This window comes from Chelonoidis abingdonii, chromosome 9, assembly GCF_003597395.2.
Source record: "Chelonoidis abingdonii isolate Lonesome George chromosome 9, CheloAbing_2.0, whole genome shotgun sequence".
Taxonomy (NCBI): domain Eukaryota; kingdom Metazoa; phylum Chordata; order Testudines; family Testudinidae; genus Chelonoidis; species Chelonoidis abingdonii.
In genome coordinates this window covers 76957640-76977998 of record NC_133777.1, presented here as the reverse complement: position 1 = coordinate 76977998, position 20359 = coordinate 76957640, and the positions used below count along the sequence as shown (strand labels likewise).

The 20359-nt window shown below is 42.8% G+C and overlaps 1 protein-coding gene across 2 annotated transcripts in view; it reads left to right on the top strand.

Annotated features, from left to right (window-relative positions):
- The window catches only part of FAM169B (Protein), a 52739-nt gene that overhangs the window by 22516 nt on the left and 9864 nt on the right, over positions 1-20359 (top strand). For both annotated transcript variants that reach the window (XM_075069068.1, XM_032783029.2), the window contains exons 3-5: positions 598-697; positions 9466-9551; positions 11280-11454. In XM_075069068.1, coding sequence (XP_074925169.1) covers positions 598-697; positions 9466-9551; positions 11280-11454 — 361 coding nt within the window. The remainder of the gene's footprint in view (positions 1-597; positions 698-9465; positions 9552-11279; positions 11455-20359) is intronic.

Here is a 20359-nt window from a genome sequence, read left to right as displayed (position 1 = left end):
TTAATGCATATTAGACTGTTGTCGTTCCATTTACTCAGACCACTGTACAGCATGTCATAGTTGGCGGCCTTGCTCAAGAGGATTATTGCAGGTCAGGGTGGAAGTGCATTGGCAGAGTTCTGTGCAGGGAAAGCTGGTCCAGCTATGCCAGATTCATGCTTGTGCTGTTTGTCTCTCACTTTCATGAGTGGTAAATTAACTCATAAATCAAAACCAAAACAGTAGGATTTGACATAAAAACAGCACCTGACTTTTGTTGAAGGCGGTGTTCACGGGGGCCACTGTGATGTCTGATGATGATATATTTCCAGCGTGCAAAGAAAGAGATCGAATCAACAGAAGATACTAAGATTTCTCAGGAAGGTCACATGCAGTATTCAGAGTTACATTTCCTAAGTAGCTCAGAGGCAAAACAAATATACTTGTCCCTAGTGTTCTGACATTGATGAATTGGTGAACGCTGGTTCCAGATGCAAGTTTTTACTTTGAATAGTTCACCTTGCTTACGTGTAGTAAGACCTACTGCGTGTGCTGCTTATAATTCAAATGCCTTTTTGCCAGCTCAACAGCTTAAAACACCTAAATGCCTGTTTTTAGGTTAAACTTGAAGATTCCTGTGTGTGTTTTCTTCCTGTGTACCGAGAAGACCCAAAATATAAAATTTTGGTGTTAAAAGATCCACAGGCTAAAGAAAGAGGTGAGATTTGTGTCAATATATCTTGAAAATTGAATGATTATACTTTTTGTCTTACTTAAATGATGCCCAGTGGATGTAAGCAAATTTCTAGAACAACAGTACTTTAACTCCATGCCATGTTTTGAACGTGAAGTAGATTTAGCTAATATGTAAAGAAAATGTTTTAAAAGGTAATCTGTGCAGGCAACCTAACGGCTGGAATGGGAGATTGGCAGTCAGGTCTCTGGTTTCTGTACCCCGTTCAGCTGCTAACTAGAAGACTAGCCTTGGGTAAATCTCTCTTCCTCTCCCTCTCCCTCTGCATTTGTACAGTGGGGATAATCATACATTTCTATTTCACAGGGATATTGTGAAACTTAATTAATGTTTGGTTTGAGCTTTGAGATTCTTGAAAGATAAGACATATAGAAGTGCAAAAAATTCTGATATGTTATGATAGATTGTAGCTTACTAACATTCCTGTATTTTGTATTTTTCCCTTTGTGGTAGCCACCTCCTCCGTTCTAGGTTTAATTGGCCCATATTTCTGGACTGCCTTGTGAGAGGTAAATCCAGACATGCAGTCAGGAACTGAATTAAACTAATTTTATTGGCAGATCTCCAGCAGTCTGCTTTAAACTCTGTGCCAGTTTATGTACTACTTATTACTAGTAATGCTGGAGTTTTTCTTGTTACAGCCATATGGTGACCTTAAATGGACACATCATTGCAGTTATTATTCCTAGAAATGGGTGTGTGCTTACTGGCATTTCTAGTCCACAAGTCATTGGCTGGGTTATCACCAGGTCCTAGAGATTTGAGTTATGATTACATCTTAGTTTTTTTGTCCACCCATCAAGGATTACTGCTTTACACAGTATGTGTGTTCCTACACACATCCTGGTTTCTTTCTGTGTAACTCCATGAGTCAATAGACTGTGTGACCATAACCCTGTCTGGAACTTACAACACTGAAAATAAATAGCAAGCTATGATGCCATAGTCTTCAGCAGAGATTGAATCCAAGTAATTTAGCCCAAAAGCACAGGCTTCTACTGCTTGAACTAAAAGAGAGCTCTTTGAGCTGCTGGAAAACAGGAGGTTATATAGTCTTGGGAGAAGCTACTAGAAAGAAACTGTCATGAACACCAGGCCAATGTATTAAATAGTCCGCCCATTGAATAAGTTTGTCCCAACTGTCTAAGATCCACAAGAGTTCAAGTCCTATCTATGGAGGCAAACTTTTATTTAACCCTTCTTTAATATATATGTATAAGGGTATATGTATCAGGAAGTCAGAAAATATTAAACCAAGGTGTCTTTTGCTCACTCCAAACAGATTATCCAATAAGTTCCTGGACTGCATTGCAGACAACTTTTTATTTCAGAAGGTTGAAAAAGCTACTAGGGGGAAGCTGTTCTAGACTTGATTTTAACAAATAGGGAGGAACTCGTTGAGAATTTGAAAGGAAGGAAGCTTGGGTTGAAAGTGATCATGAAACTTGTAGAGTTTGCAATTCTAAGGAAGGGGTAGAAGGGAAGTACAGCAAAATAGAGGGACCATGGATTTCAGGAAGGCGGGTTTTGTAAGGCTCAGAGAGCTAATAGGAAGATGTAAGTCCCAGGGGAAACAAGACTGAGGGAAAAAACAAACTGAGGAGAGTTGGCAGTTTTCAAAGGGACACTATAAGGCCCAAAAGCAAATTCCGATGGGTAGGAAAGATAGAAAATGTGGCAAAGACCACCTTGCTTAACACGAGTATCTTGCATGACCTACAAAATAAAAAAGGAGTCATATAAAAAATGGAAACTAGGTCAGATTACAAAGGATGAATATAGGCAAATAACACAGGAATGCAGGGGCAAGAAATTAGAAAGGCAAAGGCACAAAATTGACTCAAACTAGCTATGGGAATAAAGGGAAACAAGAAGACTTGTCTATCGAATACATTAGAAGCATAAGGGAAGACCAGGATAGCAGAGGTAGCCGCCATCTGCTCTCAGTGAGGAGGGAGTCCATAGAAACGGTCAGAAAGTAACAAGAAACTGGAAGATGGCAGAGATGACTTTAATGACTTACTTTGTTTCAGGTGCTTTCACTGAGTAAGTCTGAAGGAATGTTCCTATACATAGTGAATTGCTGTATGGGAAGTGGGTGAGGTTTTAGAAGATAAAATAAAAATATAAAGAAACAGTTAAAAAAAATCACTTAGAAAAGTTAGATGCCTGCGAAGGACCAGGCCCGATGTAAATGCATGCTAGAATACTCAAGGAGTTAATAGAGGAGATCTGAAGCCTCTAGCTATTATCTTTGGAAAGGTCATGGGAGACGGGAGAGATTCAGAAGACTGGAAAAGGGCAAATATATTGCCCATCTATAAAGGGAAATAAAAACACCCAGGAAACTACAGACGCGAGTTATTTAACTTCTGTGCCAGGGAAGATAATGGAGCCAAGTAATTAAAGGAAATCATCTGAAACACTTGGAAGGTGGTTAGGTGATAGGGAATAGCCAGCTATGAGATTTGTTATAAGAACAAAATGTTGTCAAACCAATCTGATAGCTTTCTTTGACTAGGATAAACGAGCCTGGTGGAAAGGTAGAAGCGGGATCTGTATACCTAGACTTAGTAGAGCAGTTGATATGGAGTCTCGCAGAGGATTGCTTATCGATTAAACTAGGGCAAAATGCCAATTTAGATAGAGGTACTAATATAGTAGTGCGATGAACTGGCGGATTAACTGGCTAGCTCAGAGAGTAGTTTATGGCTCCCCAATTTCTCCTGCGGCAGAGGGTGGGGGGGTGATTGGGGGGGTGGGGGTTGGGGGGTGTGGTGGGGGTGTGGGGGGGGGGGGGGAGTGATACAGTGGGTTCCTCAGGGGTCTGTTTGTGGGGGGCCGGCTGCTGTGTGCAAGTATCGGTTCGGAGTCAGGAGCGTGAGTGTGTGGGGTGGTGCAGTAGAAAGTATGCTTATTTAAGTTTGCAGGACGTATACCCAAATTGGAGGGTTGTGTCGGGGTGCTTTGGAAGACAGGGTCAAAGGATTCAGAAGTGGATGTGGACAGGAGATTGGTGAGATGAATGGCTGAGGTAACGTGTATGAAGTTGCATAAAAAAAGCAAGTGCTCCAGCTTAGAAGAACAATGCAGTTGTCACATCTTACGTAATGGGGGGAAGACACTTCTAGAAGGAGGTATGGCAGAAAGAATCGAGGGGTCATAGTGGGAGCACAGCTAGTAGATATGAGTCAAACAGTGTGATACTGTTTGCAAAAAAAGCTAAAGGTGATTCTGGTTGAGCGATTGAATAGGTGTGTGTAACAAGACAGCGAGAAGTCGATTCTTCCGTCTACTCTGCGCTGGTTACCGTCTAACGGATATTGTACACCGTTGTGTTGGACCACATTTCGAAGAAAGATGTTGGAGAAATTGGAGAGTGCAAGTAGAGGAGCCAACTCCCAAGAATGATAAGAGTCTTGGACTATGACCTGGAGTGATAGAAAGCTGAAAGAATTGGGTTTATTTAGATCTTGGAGAAGAGAAGACGTGAGAGGGACATGATAGCAGGTTTTCAGGTGATATCTAAAACGGGGTGGGTGCATCAGGTATGGATGGGATGATAACTTGTTCACCCTTAGTCGTGATGACCAGAGCAAAGTGCAAAGTGGTGCTTAAGAGCGCTGAGCGAGGAATTAGGGTTGTGACATTAGGAAAAATGCCTTGAACTTGGTGGTTCAGGGGGTGGTTATAACACTGAAGGTAAGATGCCTAGAGTAGGTTGTGTGCGAATCTCTCAGCTCTGAGTATGGTTAGTTTGAGTGTATGTAGGTGTTGAGATAGTAATGTCTTATTCTGGATGAAGGTTGGCTCGTGGTTGTGGGATGGTCTAGACAGTATTTGGTCCTGCCATGAGGGCAGGGGACTGGACTCGATGACCTCTCTAGGTCGCTTCCAGTCCTAGAGTCTATGAATCTATGAACTCACGCCACTCTACAATCTGTGCTTTTGACTCTATCTCTTAGTCCCTTTCTCCCACAATACAGCAATAAGCTAAAAACACCACTGCAATTCAAAGTGTCTCTTGAGTATTTTATTTCTGAAGGTATAAACTATACATTTTCAGTAGAAAAGATTTGCAGCCAATGTTATTGTTATAAGAAATATTACAAACAAAGACAAGGCAAGCTAGTGTTCAGGGTCCAGTCCTTAATGTGTCAGATAACTGTCCTATGCTATGTTAAAATGTGAACTTTATACTGTGCTCTGTTATCACATACTGGTTCAGTTGGATGACTCAGACCCCATCACAGCTAAACAACTGGAAGCTGGAACTCTTCTCACATGAACAAAAAATAGATTAAACTCACCTGTGGCTGGTTTTATATTGTACTTCAGAACAACCTCCCATTCCATGTGCTCTCTCATGCTGGACTGATAATTTACTCACTAGCTGGAATTCAGTCAGCAGAAAGAGAGAAACTTCCTGGCACATAGACACAGCCAAAGAACTTTATGGTTCCTTTAAAGCTACAGAGCCTTTCCTGACAGTGGTTTACACATCAGTATTAACATTCGCATGAATGGAATATCAGCACTGATACCATTTAGGTGAAAAAAGAACTCTACCTACTGCAGGCCTAATTCTAAGTGTAATTGCCATTGTGCATCTCTATCAGTTTGACTTCAAATGGGAGTAACTGAGAACAGTGATGAGGCAGATTGGTTTGTTCAAGAAGGGGGATGCATAGGTATAATAATGTTTAATGAGATCCAAAAAGGGATCATGAAGAATCACTGACTATATACAGGTGGAAGAAATAGAGTGCATACAGCATGAATATTTAGCAACTTAGTCAAGTAGTAATAGAAACACTATGAATTAATGAGATCTGTGTACACAAAGAAACAAGGTCTATCACCATGTCAAACACATGAATTCTGGAGACTAAACTTCCTAATAGTTATCTACAAGAGATGCTTAAACTTAGCAGAATAGGGACTTCTCTGTGTAGTAAGCAGCAGGAGGACTTTAAATCTCATGTGTGGAAGATGATTCTAAAAAATTCTTGCAAACCTTGGGTCTGATCCTGTAGTTCCACTGGGATCAACAAGATTGCTCATTTAAGTAAGGGTACATAATCTGTTTTCTAGTAGTAACCTTTAATTGTGCATTTAATAGGACTTGACTTGATGTTCTCTCTCGGTGGTTTATGTACTGATAACACATGGCAAAACTCCGTGTATTTTAAAAATGTTTCCTATTTATACCAAACTTTATTTTTTTCTTTATAAAGAATCCACAATAATACATATTCATAAGCTCTGTGAAGTCACCCTGTAGAGCCTTTCTTGTATACAGAAGCATTTTAACTGTTATTTTTCAAATGCTTTTCTAGGTAGCAGATTATTTTTGTCAGCTTTTGATTTCTCCGGGTATAAAATGCCCCCCGTAACTCCACATGTTTTAAGTCTGTCCGTTTTATGTAAATTGGTGTTTTCATAAATGCAAAGTTTAGTGCTTATTTCATTATTGTATTTTATATTCACCATATGAGTGGTTTGATTTGAATGAGCCATACCTTTTTTGTAACATTCAGTCTAAATAGTTACTTCACCGTCAGCTTTGCTAAATGCCATACATTTGACATCATTCTGAAGTTCCCCTTATTCTTTAAGATTATTACAGTATGGTAATGATATGTGATATGGTGCAGGGATATAGATTCCAGTCTTTATGTCTAAACAAGATCTGAAGTAGATGGTATGCAGTGGAGAGAAATATTTTGATTGCTCTTTCACAGAAGTCACTCTGTCTTTATTTGGGTTGGAGATGTATGTTTGTTTATAATGGGCTGTGTGTTACCATGAGCATTTATATGAGAATGTAAATTGTGTTGCAAGGTCTACTAGAACATAGTATGGGGTGATTAATATCTTTACAGCGCTAAATTAACATTCTAAATACTGAATGTGCTGTCCCTGCTTGAAATATTTTTCAGTGAGCATGATTTCTAGTAACTGCTAGACGCCACAGAACATTTATCATAGGATAGTCACAACAAATCACTGGGAAAAAAATTAAATGTAGTGGGAAAACAGAATGTGGTTGCAGGGAATCTATTTGCTGGTACTTATTTGGTTCCCATTACTAGTATCTCAGCACCTCCTTATCTTTAATATATTTACTCTGAGAGCACCCCTGTGAGGTAAGGAAGTACTGTTAGACTCAGCTTACTAAGAACGGAGGCAAAATGAATGGCAGGTATCTTGAAGTCCTGTGCACACCATAAAACACCAAAATATTTCCAGGAATAAATAGATTAGTAGCTGCAAGAACTGTGGAATGTCTAGCTTGGATATTGTAAGAAACAGTGCAAATACTGTATACCTCCTTTAAAAAAAAATGCAGCGTTGGCTTCAAATTAGATTGGATCCCATGCTTCCCTGGGGTCTCAAAATGTATGTTTAAGGTCAGATTCAGGGGAAGAGTGGAGAAAAAGAAACCCCATGCTGGATGTTGCTTGAATTTTCTCGCTTTTCTCTGTATTTGGGTGCTGATTGGGCATCTGATTCAAAGAAATAAAATGGAAAGACTAGTATATGAATGTAGCAACATTTGGCCACTGTACAGTAGGAATGAAAATTAAATGCAGTCCTGTGTGTGGGGAAAAATTCTTCTCTTTGCCAATCGATAGAAGAGATTGCATAATCACAATCACAGATATTTTTAGGCCTCATTCAGTTCGACTTGTTAAGCACAATCCTGCCGAATATCTAGAACAGCAACAAAAGGAAAAAATGCCAGTTGGTCTGATATTTCACATACTCTCCATTTTCCATGAACTGTATATCCAGTAGTGGAATGGCTGATCATCCCTTTTGTCCTCTACTCATCAAATGTCAGTTTTGGGGAGAGCGATAAAACATGGAAAGGATGAGATCAAGGAGGACTCAATCTTCTGAAACTTACTTGTGTTCAAAACACACAATTGTTTACAAGATGAGAATGAGAGTATGTGGAAACATCCATAGGTTAAACTGTGAACTGGATGTTTACTTTAAAAATGATAATTTTAGAAGAAAGTACATACATTCACATGGAATTTGGGGAAATGTTTTTCTCTAAGGAAGGCATCTCTGTAGATGAAGTAGCCCAAGTAATATGATGTGACAGTTGCTATGTCAACTAGTGTATCCACCCCCCCAATTCCTTAAATTATTGAATAGCACAGTAAATGTTCCATAAAAGTCAAGTAGTTCCTCGCAATGTGTTTATACACCTCCCTATTTTCAGCAATGTTTTTTCAAACTTTTCTGATCATCACACTCTGTGTTTAGTGTGTGTGTGTTGGGTAATGGTGGGAGTGTAGGTTTCATGCCAGATCCCTTTTAGGGTTAACCTCATGCAGCTGCCAATGGAGTCAATGTTTGGCCCATTATATCCCTTTGTCTGACTCTGCTTTCTTTGGTAGCTGCATGTTTCATGGATATGTAATGGAGCAGTCCCGCTTGCACTGGAAAGTGGGGTGAAGGGACTGAGGGAACAGATTGAATCCATCCATAGAAAGTGTATGAAACCCCTATGCCAGTAAGTGCATAATATTTAATTAATTGGATCTGGTGGTATACACAGGCACCTGCAGTTGGTCTTTTCTTGTTAAACTCAAGGCCCGAAGTGTAACACATTTTGGCATGTACCTTAATAATTTATTCAAAATATAGGTTAACTAAGCAATAACCCTGGACTCAAAGCCCACTGGGAGCTAGTAAAGCTTGAAAGAGAAAAGAGGAACTAACCTATGCACTAACCTGTGACTAAAACTTGGGGAGAGGGCTGCCTGAGGGCCCCGCAGGTGCTGGAGGAGGGCATCCCAGGTCCTGGGGGGGCATGGGTGGTGGTGCATGGCCTGGGACCCCCACTGGGGGGGCAGGGTTGGCAGGGCCAGCACTCTCCTTACCTGGCTGTGCACCTTCCCCCCCCCCGCCCCCAGCAGCAGCAGACAACTCAGTTTGGGGAGGGGGAGGGGGCAGAGGATTGGGGCACTGGATGGGGTGAGGCAGGCTCTGGGCAGCGCTTATCTTGGGGGCTCCCCGGAAGTGGCGACATGCCCCCTTGCTCAGTTCCATCCTTGGCGGAGGTGTGGCCAGGCAGCTCTGCATGCTGCCGCTGCTTGCAGGCACTGTCCCTGCAGCTCCCATTGGCTGTGGTTCCCAGCCAATGGGAGCTGTAGGGGCGGTCTCCTGGGCAGACAGAGCGTGCAGAGCTGCCTGGCCATGCCTCTGCCTAGCAGCTGAGCAAGGGGGATGTTGCCATTTGTGGGGGGTCCCCCAGGTAAGCACCACCCAGAGTCTGCCTCACCCCACCCGGTACCCCAGTCCTCTGCCCCCTCCCACACCCAAACTTTGCTGCTGAGGGTGGGGGGAGGGCAGAGGGTGCCAGAGACTGCCCCAGCAATGGCCAGTGTGACTGGCGTACTGCCTTGAGCCAGGCGTGCCGGCTGCTGCAGAAGTCACAGAGGTCATGGAAGCTCGCAGAATCCCTGACTTCCGTTATTTCCATGACAAACTCACAGCCTTAACAATGATCTAGTGGTTCGGGCGCTAGCCTAGACTTGAAACCCATGTTCGGTTTCCTGCCGAAAAATCAGGACACTTTTATGTAGGTAGCTAACTTGGGGCAACCAGCTTTCCAAATGTTGATCTTCCTTTTACTCTTATTAGTGAATTTGCTTGACAGTTGTCTTTGCAGCAGCTATTATGAGTTAATGTGTCCCTGTTTCTTCTTTTAGTTTTGGCAATTTACCTTAACCAGTCCTGGTGGCCCATTGAAGATATAGTGAAGACTGCTGATTCCTCTAGAGAAGGGCTTATACAGGTACAGACAATTGCCTTTATTGTGAAGCGTTCCAGCTGTGGTGCCCATATATTGCTCTGTGTGTTTGGATTTGTCTTTTGTGCTTTATACTGTATACTCTTCTGGCGTGGTTCTGGTCTCCCTACTGCACAGTGCCACCCCCGCTTCCTGAATAAATATTAATTTTTCCATGTCCTATTCATGATTCATCTGTTGGTCATTCTCTCTCTGTGTCCATTATTTTCGAGGTTGCCCCCTTTAGCAGGTAAAGAAGCAATCAGATAAACTGAATTATTGCATTAACAATAACCCTACACAGTAGTGCTGCTTGATTGACCATCTGTTGTGAAGATCAGTCTTCCCATCCTTTGGCAGTGTCTTATCTGGCCATTCGTAAAGGTTTCTGCCATATATGTTTTTTAGATTGCATTTAATTTATTGAGCTGTTCTTATTTAATGGTGGATGTTTTATTTTATTCTCTCTGCAAATAAATACCCTTGGTCTGATGCAACAGTCTTGTTTTGGGAGAATAGATGGAGAGATATTACTGACTTTTAATTTAATCTAGTCACAACTGCGAAGAAATCAGTTGCTTAGTGTATGTAGGATTTCTGAGCAGGTTTGTCTTTCTTTATTCACGTTTCCCACCCACCCTCCATCTCCCAGATGTGCTTCCTGGCTCCTTTCCTGTGCATTCTTTCCCTGATTCTGTGACGTTTTCAGTCATGCAGGGTTTAATTCATCCCTCCCCATAGACAGCCTGATTTAACAGGTTTTGCAGAGGGAACTAAGGGGGGAGGTTTGGGGAGTAAACCTATCCCCCAATCTGCAGGTAGGCTTTTGGACAGCAGCACTGGATCTACGCAGCTGTTTCTTAAACTGCTTCTGTAGCAGTGGAGCATGAAAAATGTATTTTGGCTCCTTGATCCCTTTTAACATGTTTTGGGTAATTTTGTCTCAGGTATATGTGGTTTACTGTGACATGCAATACCCACACATTTCGTTCAATAGAGACAGGGTAGCATAGGTATTCTCCTTTTAGTACACTTTTGAGTGTGGATAGTCCAGGACACTCCAGTTGTATATCCAGCTAAGCCACTGGTTCACTGTGACCATGGGCAAATCACGTCACCTCCCTGTGCCTCAGTTTCCCCATCTGTGAAAGTGTACTCCGCAGGTGCATTGGCAAGCTTTATAAATGGAGGGTGATATCTAAGGGCAATTATTATTTCTCTTATATCATCTTTAGTCTCGGGAAAGGAAGACTGAGGGGGGGAACCTAATAACAGTCTTCAGATACATTAAGGGCTGTTGTGAAGGGGGATGGTGATCAGTTATTCTCCATGGCCACTGAAGGTGGAACAAGAAGTAATGGATTTCATCTTAAGCAAGGGAGTGTTAGGTTAGCTATTAGGGAAACTCTACTATAAGGGTAGCTAAACTATGGAATACGTTTCCAAGCGAGGTTGTGGAATCCTCATCATTGGAGGTTTTTAAGAACTGGTTGGACTGATTTACTTGATCTTGCCTCAACAGGGGGCTGGATTTGATGACTTCTTGATGTCCCTTCGAGCCCTACCTTTCTATGATTTGAACTGGTTTACGAGGCATTTTTACCCCAAATTAGTGGGACACATTCACCACCCTCTTAAAAAACAAAACAAAACAAAAAAACCAAACCTTTCTTTTGAAGGCAAAATCCCTGAAGTATCTTCATTTTTCTTTTGTCTGTTTATTTTTTCTCTAAGGTCCAAACATCTGGGGAAAGGATTGTCCTCTTTGTTCTCAACTCCATTATTTTTGGAATGTTAGAAAGGAGTTCAGCTAATGATACATTCTTTGTATGTCATTCTGCCAAGGAGTCTGCCAAAATATTCTGGAGGAATGGAGATGCTGTTGCTTTTTACACAGTCAAAATAAAAGGTAAGGTCATTTCAGAGAAATCTTCCCATCAGTTCTATATTGCCAAAAATGTAGTTCCATCCCAGTGTAAATAATCCTATGCTTCCATTTACATTTTTAGATAGAAATCACCTGCATACCATTGTAGAGAATGAATCAGAGAAACTAACCCTCATAGAATTTGAAAGCCATTCATATTACTTCCATTAAAACACAATGGGACCAAATTGTATTCTAGGTTACACTGCGTGATCTGGACTGTTTGGAAAGCTGCACCCCTTCAAATTCCAGCAGTCTCCAATTCATCCTCCTTTCTGGCTTTCCTGCTTTGGCAGACCACACCCAAGCCCTATCTGGCTGGAGCCTCAGGGTCATCTCTGCTGCAGCAGCCTTTCTTCCTGAAATCTCCTGAGCTTCTCCTTTCACTGAAGCCACCTGCTGCCTTTTATGGGGATTTACCTGATCCAACCCAGGTGTGCCTGTTTAATAATCAGGATTGGCTAACCTCGGGCCTCCAAGTCCCTAAGGGGCTTCACCCTGCTACAGTGCTGAGAGAGGCTGCTGCCTGTTAGAGCCTCCCTGAGGAGATGGAGACCTGAAGTAGGGAAGTCAGAATACGTTAGCTAGTTCTGGTGTTCATTTTCTAAAAAGGAAGTTGAAAACAGAATCAGAGAAAAGCAGGGTTGGAAGGGACTTCAAGAAGTCGTCAAGTCCAGCCCCCTGCTCTGAGGTAGGGCCAAATAAACCTAGATTATGGCTGACAGGTTTTAGTCTAACCTGTTCTTAACCTGCAATGATGGGGATTCTACAGCCTCCCTTGGAAGTCTGTTCCAGAGCGTAACTACCCTGATAGAACATTTTCCCTGATATTTAACCTAAATCTCTCTTGCTCCCTTGTGGTGGCTGGGGAAAAGAACCACAAAAATGAGTCAAGGGCAGCAAAAAATGCCATACAGTGAGGAACTTAAAAGCTCTGTTTAGTTTAACAAAAAGAAGATCAAGATGGGACTTGATCACAGGTTAGAAGTACCTTCATGGGGAGAAAATACTTGGGTAGTAATGGTTAAAGGGCTCTAATCTAGGTGAGAGAGGTATAACAAAAAACAATATCTGGAAGTTAAAGCTAAACAAATTCATATTAGGCACAGGTTTTAAACCATTGGAACAAAATACCAAGAGAAGTGGTGGATTCTATATCTCTGAATGTCTTCAGAGCAAGACTGGATGCCTCTCTGGAAGATAGTCTTTAGTCAAACACAAGTTATTAGGCTCAGTAACTGGGTGAAATTTAATTGCCTCTGGTAGACAGGATGTTAGATTAGATCAGACAATCCTTTTTGGGCTGAAAAAAATCTATGAACTGATAAGTCTGGTGTAAGTCCAGACCCATTGCATTGATTTCAAGATATCTACACTATGGATATTTGTACCTCGGTAAGCAACAACAATGGCTAAATTGGTGCCAGAAGAGAACAGTGTGGAGAACGTCTCACTAGAATGACTCCACATTTGCAGTGGAATGTGTCTCTGGGTCAGTTACTGGTCCCAGTTAAAGTGCACCGACACTAAAACTGGGCTTTTGTGCTCAAATGAAGTTGCAAAATATGTACAGAGAAATTGGTGATGGAACCTCTTTCTGGAGGTGAATTGGATTGCTCCAAGGCCATCAGTCAGAACGGTCCCAAAACTGGGAGGCGAAGGCTCAGGGTGGGGGTGGGGAATGCGGCATCAGGCTTGCTGTGAATTCCAGACAATAGATTAAAGTTGCGCTTCCCTGGTAGCCCTTCTAAGGGATGAAGCACTGGGAGAAGTTCTGCCCTCCCTCCCCACTCTGAGGTATAGTTGGCTCTTCTGTATGCTATTAGTGGTGAATCACATCTCAGGTGATGATTAAGGAACCCTGGATATGTCTATGAATACACAGTGTTGAGCTGTTTTATAATTTGCAAACACTTCAGTTACAATTGTACGTTTCCCTTTTAAGTCCATAAATATTTTGGAGAATTTGGTTTGTAATGATTCATGCTTCAGTAAAATAAGTTTTCAGAGTAGTCTGTTGTGGGTGGAATATCAGACAACCTGAATCTGTTTCTGGGTAAACTGGGAGTCACATTTTGGTTCACATTAAATGCAAATGCTTGAAGTCCAGACTTGTCAGAATCTGAATCTTGTTGCCGGTGTTTTTGTCTTTGGCAGCAGCATCTGTTTGTATTTGGTCCATGTCATAATTACTAATCATTTTCCAAGCTCTTTTGGGGAAGCTTGAAGCTGTGATTGTTCACTTCCCTCTTTGCTCATCACGTAAAGCTCACTTGCTGTGTGCATTGTGCAATCTCGCTCTCTGAGGTTCTGTAATTGTGTCATACTAAACATGCTCCTGTTGATCTGATACTCTGTCTCTTACAATAAACCACCTAGGAAGGGACTCTGGATTTATGAAGCCCAAACACGTTCAGCTAGTTCTGCCCGCTTCTTTGGAAGTGGTATTCCTCAAAAAGTTTGAATTCCTTTTTAATACTATTTACATGGTGCGAGTTTCTTCTGTTGCTGCCCTGAGTAGTGTACACAATATATCAAGTTTTCTCTGTGTAAGAAATTCCATATTGCCAGATCACCTTCCGTAGCTCCTGGCCCCATGAAGAATTGGCAACTTGTTTCACAGCCCCGCCAGGTGATCCCAACTGCATTTCCACTCTCTACAACAACTTATCCACTGCTCTTCGCCCTCCGCTAAGTAATTTAGACTCTACTGCTCATTCTGTACTCATCTCTCTGTGTGTCTCTTCTGTGAACTTTCCATTAGCTACAATATGACAAGATCAGAAACCATGGTTCAGTAGAGCTAAATAAGGCAGAACTATGTTTGTAGGGGATGGACAATTAAAAGCACAGGTCTGGGTGGCTAGATATGTGGATGGAAGGAATCTCTTCCTGTCTTTGCTGCAGACTTACATCATGTCTTTTTCCAAGTCAGATTTTCACATGGAAGTCATTGACTCAAGTTTAGCTCAGGCTGGAGATGTCTGAAAGTCGTTCCCATTCACCAGCTCCTAGGTGGCCTGATTTCAGTGCTAGTCCTGTTCTTAATAGAGATACATGCACATGACAGCTAGCACTTATTGGGATCTCTTTTGATAGCCTCATGAGAAAGGGAAGGGGGACTGAACACCTATGTTGCTCCTAGAGACAGTTCCTTCAGGTCAAGTTTGAGACATATTGGCAAGGCAATGTGAGGAAATGTCTGCTGATACTGACCATGCTGCACCTGTTGAATGGATAAACACAAGACTTCATTTTCCAAGACCTTGAACCTATCATCTTTTATGAGCATTAGAGTTATTACATTCACAACTGTACAGCTCACCAACCTAACCTATGTGGCATTTATCACTGGTACTCTGGCGATTGATGCGACATGAAATAAGGCATTAACATATGTTGATAAGAGACTTTGTTGTGTGCCGTTGTCAGTGTGGTGTTGTGTCCCATCTAGTGGCACTGAGACCGCTTAAAGAGAGTTAAATGAGTTTGCTTTACAGCCTTAGTTAAGAGCAAATTGGCTTTTAGCTCATGCTGTAGAGGCTCATGCACTAAGCTCCAGAGCCAGAGGTCCCGGTTCGATCCTGCAGCCGACAATGACCAGGGTCTTTTGGCGTTACACCAGGACAGACACCTCCAATTTGGTTTATGTCAGTGACTTCCAAACTCTGTTCTCCATACCAGCAGTGAAGGAGTTCAAACCATTCTTAAAAAATAGAAAAGAACATTGTTTCCTTTTCTCTAAATTCTGTCACTGAAACTGCCGTACTTTAGTCTGCATGCCCTATTTTGCAGATGGCAACCATAACGGAATATTTTGCAGGAGACCAAACAAATATCTTCCCATGGAGCCACTTTGGTGATGAGAACCAAAGCGGTTTGTTTCTTTGTCATTTTTCTTTCGGGATTTTCATGGTATGCTCTACACTTGTTAAAAACCTGCTTTTTAAATGGATTAACGACTATAATACTTGACCCATATAATTCTGTGAAATGTTTTCAGTTTGCTTAGATTTTGTAATTGTTAAAGATGGAGTTTACTGCCTTCACTTGAGTGTAAAATAATTGGAAGAGCATAAAAGATTAATGAGGAGGCAATATGGCTTAGTGGATAGCAGGGGCAGCTCTAGCCATTTTGCCGCTCCAAGCACGCTCTGCTGGTCGCCGGTCCTGCGGCTCCGGTGGACCTCCAGCAGACGTGCCTGAGGAGGGTCCGCTGGTCCCATGGCTCCGGTGGACCTCCGCAGGTGTGCCTGCGATGCTCCACCGAAGCTGCAGGACCAGCGGACCCTCCGCAGGAACGCCTGCGGGAGGTCCACCGGAGCCGCCTGCCACCCTCCTGGCGACTGGCAGAGCAACCCCGCGGTATGCCGCCCCAAGCACGTGCTTGGCGTGCTGGGGCCTGGAGCCGCCTCTGGTGGACAGAACACTGGACTAGACTCAGGAGACCTGGATTCTATTCCCAGCTCTGCCGCTGGTGTGCTCTGTGACTTTGGGCAAGTCACGGCACTGCTCTGTGCCTCAGTTTCCCCATATGTAAAATGGGAATAATGCTACTGACTTTGTTTGTAAAGTGTTTTCAGATCTACTAATAAGCTAGATAATATTTTATTGTTATATAATGCAAAGAACAGTTGATGCAGAAAGACACAAAAAGTGTTTTAGTCTTTGGGTTAACTACAAGTAGAGAAGTTCTTTTAGCTTTTGTTGGCGTTGTTTAGTATTTGTATTGTGGTAACAATTGTGCTAAGTGCAGAACAAAAAGATGGTTACTGTACTGAATAGCAGATAATCTTAAGTATCTTTCTCTTCCTCTGGGATCTCCATGGTATGAGGCTTGAGGAGGGCAGCTTAGCAATTCAGCCATCAAACCAATTGTAAAAAAACATATACTGGGGGTGAAAGAGAGAGCTGTGAAACGTGGAGTTGAACCAGCAGTATTTCCGACTGGCTCCCCACAGAACCCCAGCAAGAGCTCTGTGAACCATATTTTGGGAACTACTGACAATAGATAAACAGATAAAATGGGAGATGTAGGTACTGACAATAGATAGCTAAAATAGGAGATGTAGGTACTGTCTCTGCCCTTGTTTTCTCCTTAGCTAAATTGATCTAATGGCAACTTAATGGGCTGTTATGAGGACTGATTAGTTAATATTGTAAAAATAGTAAAAGCGCTTAGTAGTAATTTGACTGAAGTGCTTCAAAAGGGATGATAGGCTTTATTTAATTTGAATCAGACACCAGAAGTGCTTGACCACATGGTGGGATGAAGTCCATTTCAGACTTTTTCACACAAGCCTCTGTAGACTTGGTTTTTTAAATATTTCCCCCTTGAATTAGATCCCTACAGGGCTACTATATATGTATTTTCCATTGATCACATACATTTGTTGTGCATAAAATGAGATCAGAACAGAAAGTTAACCTGCTTGACGCCTAGCAAAAAGTTTGTTTTTGGATAATTGTTCGCCTTCCCCACTCTTTTCTAGCAATAATATTTTTAATGTGCATATTTGAACAAGTTTGAAGGTTCTGGCTTTAATAAAATAAAATGAACACATACCAGCCAAGACATGTGTTCATTTAATTTTATTGAAGCCAGAACCTTTGCTCCCCTTTTCACATCGCACAATGGGTTGACATTGGGTTCTGTTCAGCAGAAATATTCCCCACCCTTTATACAAGCATGGATGCTGCAGAAGGCCTGTCTGAACTCGTGTGTGCAAAGCCAACTTGTTCAGCAGGGATGTAGTCAGTATGCACAACCTTGTTTTGTTTGGGCCCTTTAGATGTGGGGACAGGGTTGGGTTTTTCCTGGTTTGTGGATGTTTGGGAATGCTAATGGCTGTCTGCTTTCCTGCCCTGGTAATTGCTGTTTACCATTGTGCTGTCTCATAAGTTGGTCATTTGGCACTCATGACCTAACCAAACAGATCAAAGGCTTTGAAAGGGCAGACTGCATAAACACTTCCATCTCCTCTGCCAATGTCCTAATTTCCTTTGTCTTTTCCCTCACCGCAAGACTCAGGCTTTTATATGGCCAAACAATGAAAAAAGGGTGCACAGGAACCTCAACTCAAGGCCACCAATACTTATTAGCAACCTGCTCCACTATCAGAAAGGACCCTGGGGCAAAATTCACTTCTCCCCAAAGTCTATGGGTGATGGCTTCTTCTCATGTATTTGCTCAGGGCTAAAAGGAGAGAGTGGCTTCATGATTAGTCTATTTATGATAACCTTAGACTTTACAAATGTCTGTCTTCCTTAGGCACAAAATTAAGAGTGCAGAAATTGATCAGCGAGCTCCTGTCCATTAGGATGGCTGCACATGAGTCTCTCAATCTGACTTCAGGGATTTGTAAGAGACAAATAATGTGAGATGCCAAGAATCTCTCTGAGACAATATCAGGGTTGAAGGGCCTGAAACTGATCCTACGATACTCGAAGAATCTGTAGACTTTGTGATGAAAAGTTCGTCAGCTTCCCAGAACAAACACTGCCAGAGTCTAACATCTCTGGTGGGCTGCCAGTCAGCAATAAGATGTGGGTGTGCTCAGGTTCTTGACTCACATAGGTGCATCATACTTTTCTTAGCTGTGCCTATCTGCTCTATTCTTTTGAGTAGGAAAGGGGAACTGAAACCACCTAAAACTACTGCCATGGTAGTGCTTCAGACACTGAACAGGATTCTGGAATGTTTGAGTGCTTGGACTGCCCTTGTGAATGGAGGAGAAAAATGGGGGATACTGCATGCTTCATGATTGCCAGTTAAACCACCCATGTGCAGGATTAGGCCAAGAACCTAGGACTTTCTGTTCCAAAATCACAGATGTCTCCCAGCTAAAGGAGGGATTTTCTTAGCAGTTATTATTATGGTAGTGCTTAATGACCAACCAAGAGTGGGCCTCACTGTGCAAGGCACCATACAGACACAGAGTATTAGACAGTCTCTGCCTTGAAGGGTTTACAGTCTAGAGACAGGACAGATACAAGCTGGGGGAAGAGGTAGAACACACAAGTAGCAAACGTCATATTAGTGCCACCATTTTTTGGGAGTGGATTTAAGAGGGGATGAGTTCCCTGGAAAGAAAAGTGAAAGGAGAGGGGACATTGAAGGGAAGAGAGGTGAGAGGGTCAGGGCAGGGGAGAAGAGCTTATTGAGGGGCAGATTTGGAGCGAAGCGGAGGTGAAGAGACAGAAGAAGGGGAAAGGTTGGACCAACAGCTGATCATCACAGGACAGAGAAACTATAGAAAGTTCTCTGAATGTTAGAAGGCCCCTGCTTTGACTGCTTCTGCAGCAGCACCTAATGGCTGGAGTGTCTGGGTAGCTCCTCTGCAGCTTCCCCCTATGCCACATGTTGGAGATAGGCACCGTCCGAGTCCTCATTTCCCGGTGTGTTTGTGTCTCCCCTGCAAATTCTGGCTCCAGGAGGCTGCTGGTGAGAGGGGTGGCCTCAGTGGGACCCCATTTTACTCCCTCTCTGCTGCTGCTTCTACTGGCTGGCAGTTAGTAATATATATTTTGCAGGGCAGGGCTGACATAATCACATATACTTGAGGAAGTCTGACATTCTGGCCAATAGATGCATGTACATTACATAGGGCATGCTCACCATTAAAAACAAAAGTCTCACTGTGGAAGCATTAAAGTCACTTTGTTATGCTGAAACTGCCAGTGTTCAGAGTGTGATCTGAGATGTATATTTTTGGTCTTGACTTGATTATAGACCATGGCTGGATTATTTATGGCTGGTTGTGGTGGTACAGGGAGGGGAGTTGTTTATACAACCTGTTGTGGTCAGTTTGATTTAATGTATAACTGCATGTGAATAATTGCATTAATTTCTGGGCACTTCATTCCCAGGAAAATTTTGATTAACTTAATGGAACAAACTGAATGAACTTCAGAGAACAGCCAAAAAAAATAAAAAAATTAGAGAGATGGAGGGATTGGCCTAGGAAGAAAGGATAACTACTAGGGACGTGTTACAAATATTTGTAAACACCAAAGCAAACGGTTTGTATTCAATAAAGCACTTAAAAGGTCAAGCACTTCCTCAAGTCTCATTGACTTTATTCTGATTTAAGCATGTGTCTTGCTGAATTTGGAGTCCAAGGAAGGAGAGGAATTAAAGTCAGACCCTATTTCTGTTGATGTCAGTGGCAAAACTCCAGTTGAAATCAACAGGAGCAGAAGCAGGCCCTTATTTAAGATAACAAGCAGATGACTAGAAGAAAAGAGTCACACTGAAAGAAGGGAAGCTTAGTTTGAATATCAGGAAAAGCCTCCTGACAATTAGTTCTATTAGGCTGTGAAGGAGACTCCCAAGAGAAGTGTCAGAAGATTCATGACTTGAGGCATTTAAAATGAGGTGGATGTTACACCAGGGCTGCCCAGAGGATTCAGGGGGCCTGTGGTCTTCGGCGGTAATTCGGTGGTGGGGGGTCCATTCTCTCTGAGACCCGCTGCTGAAGTGCTCCGAAGACCCACGGGGGGGAGGCCCCACCTCCAAATTGCCACCGAAGAACCGGCACTTCAGCGGCGGGTCCTGGAGCGGAAGGACCCCCCGCCACGGGTCTTCGGGGCATTTTGGCCGCGGGTCCCGGAGCGGAAGGACCCCCCTGCCACCGAAGACTCGGAGCAGAAGACGTTCCGGGGGCCCAGGCCCCAGGAGAGTTTTCCAGGGCTCCTGGAGGCTCCAGGGGCCCTGAAAAACTCTCGTGGGGGCCCCTGCGGGGCCTAGGGCAAATTGACCCTCTTGCCCCCCTTCCCACCTCTGGGCAACCCTGTGTTACACTAGTAAATATATAGTAGGGAACAAACTATCTGTGAGAGGGACTAGATTAACAGGGAAAGCTGGCAAGAAAATGTTTTTTCCTTC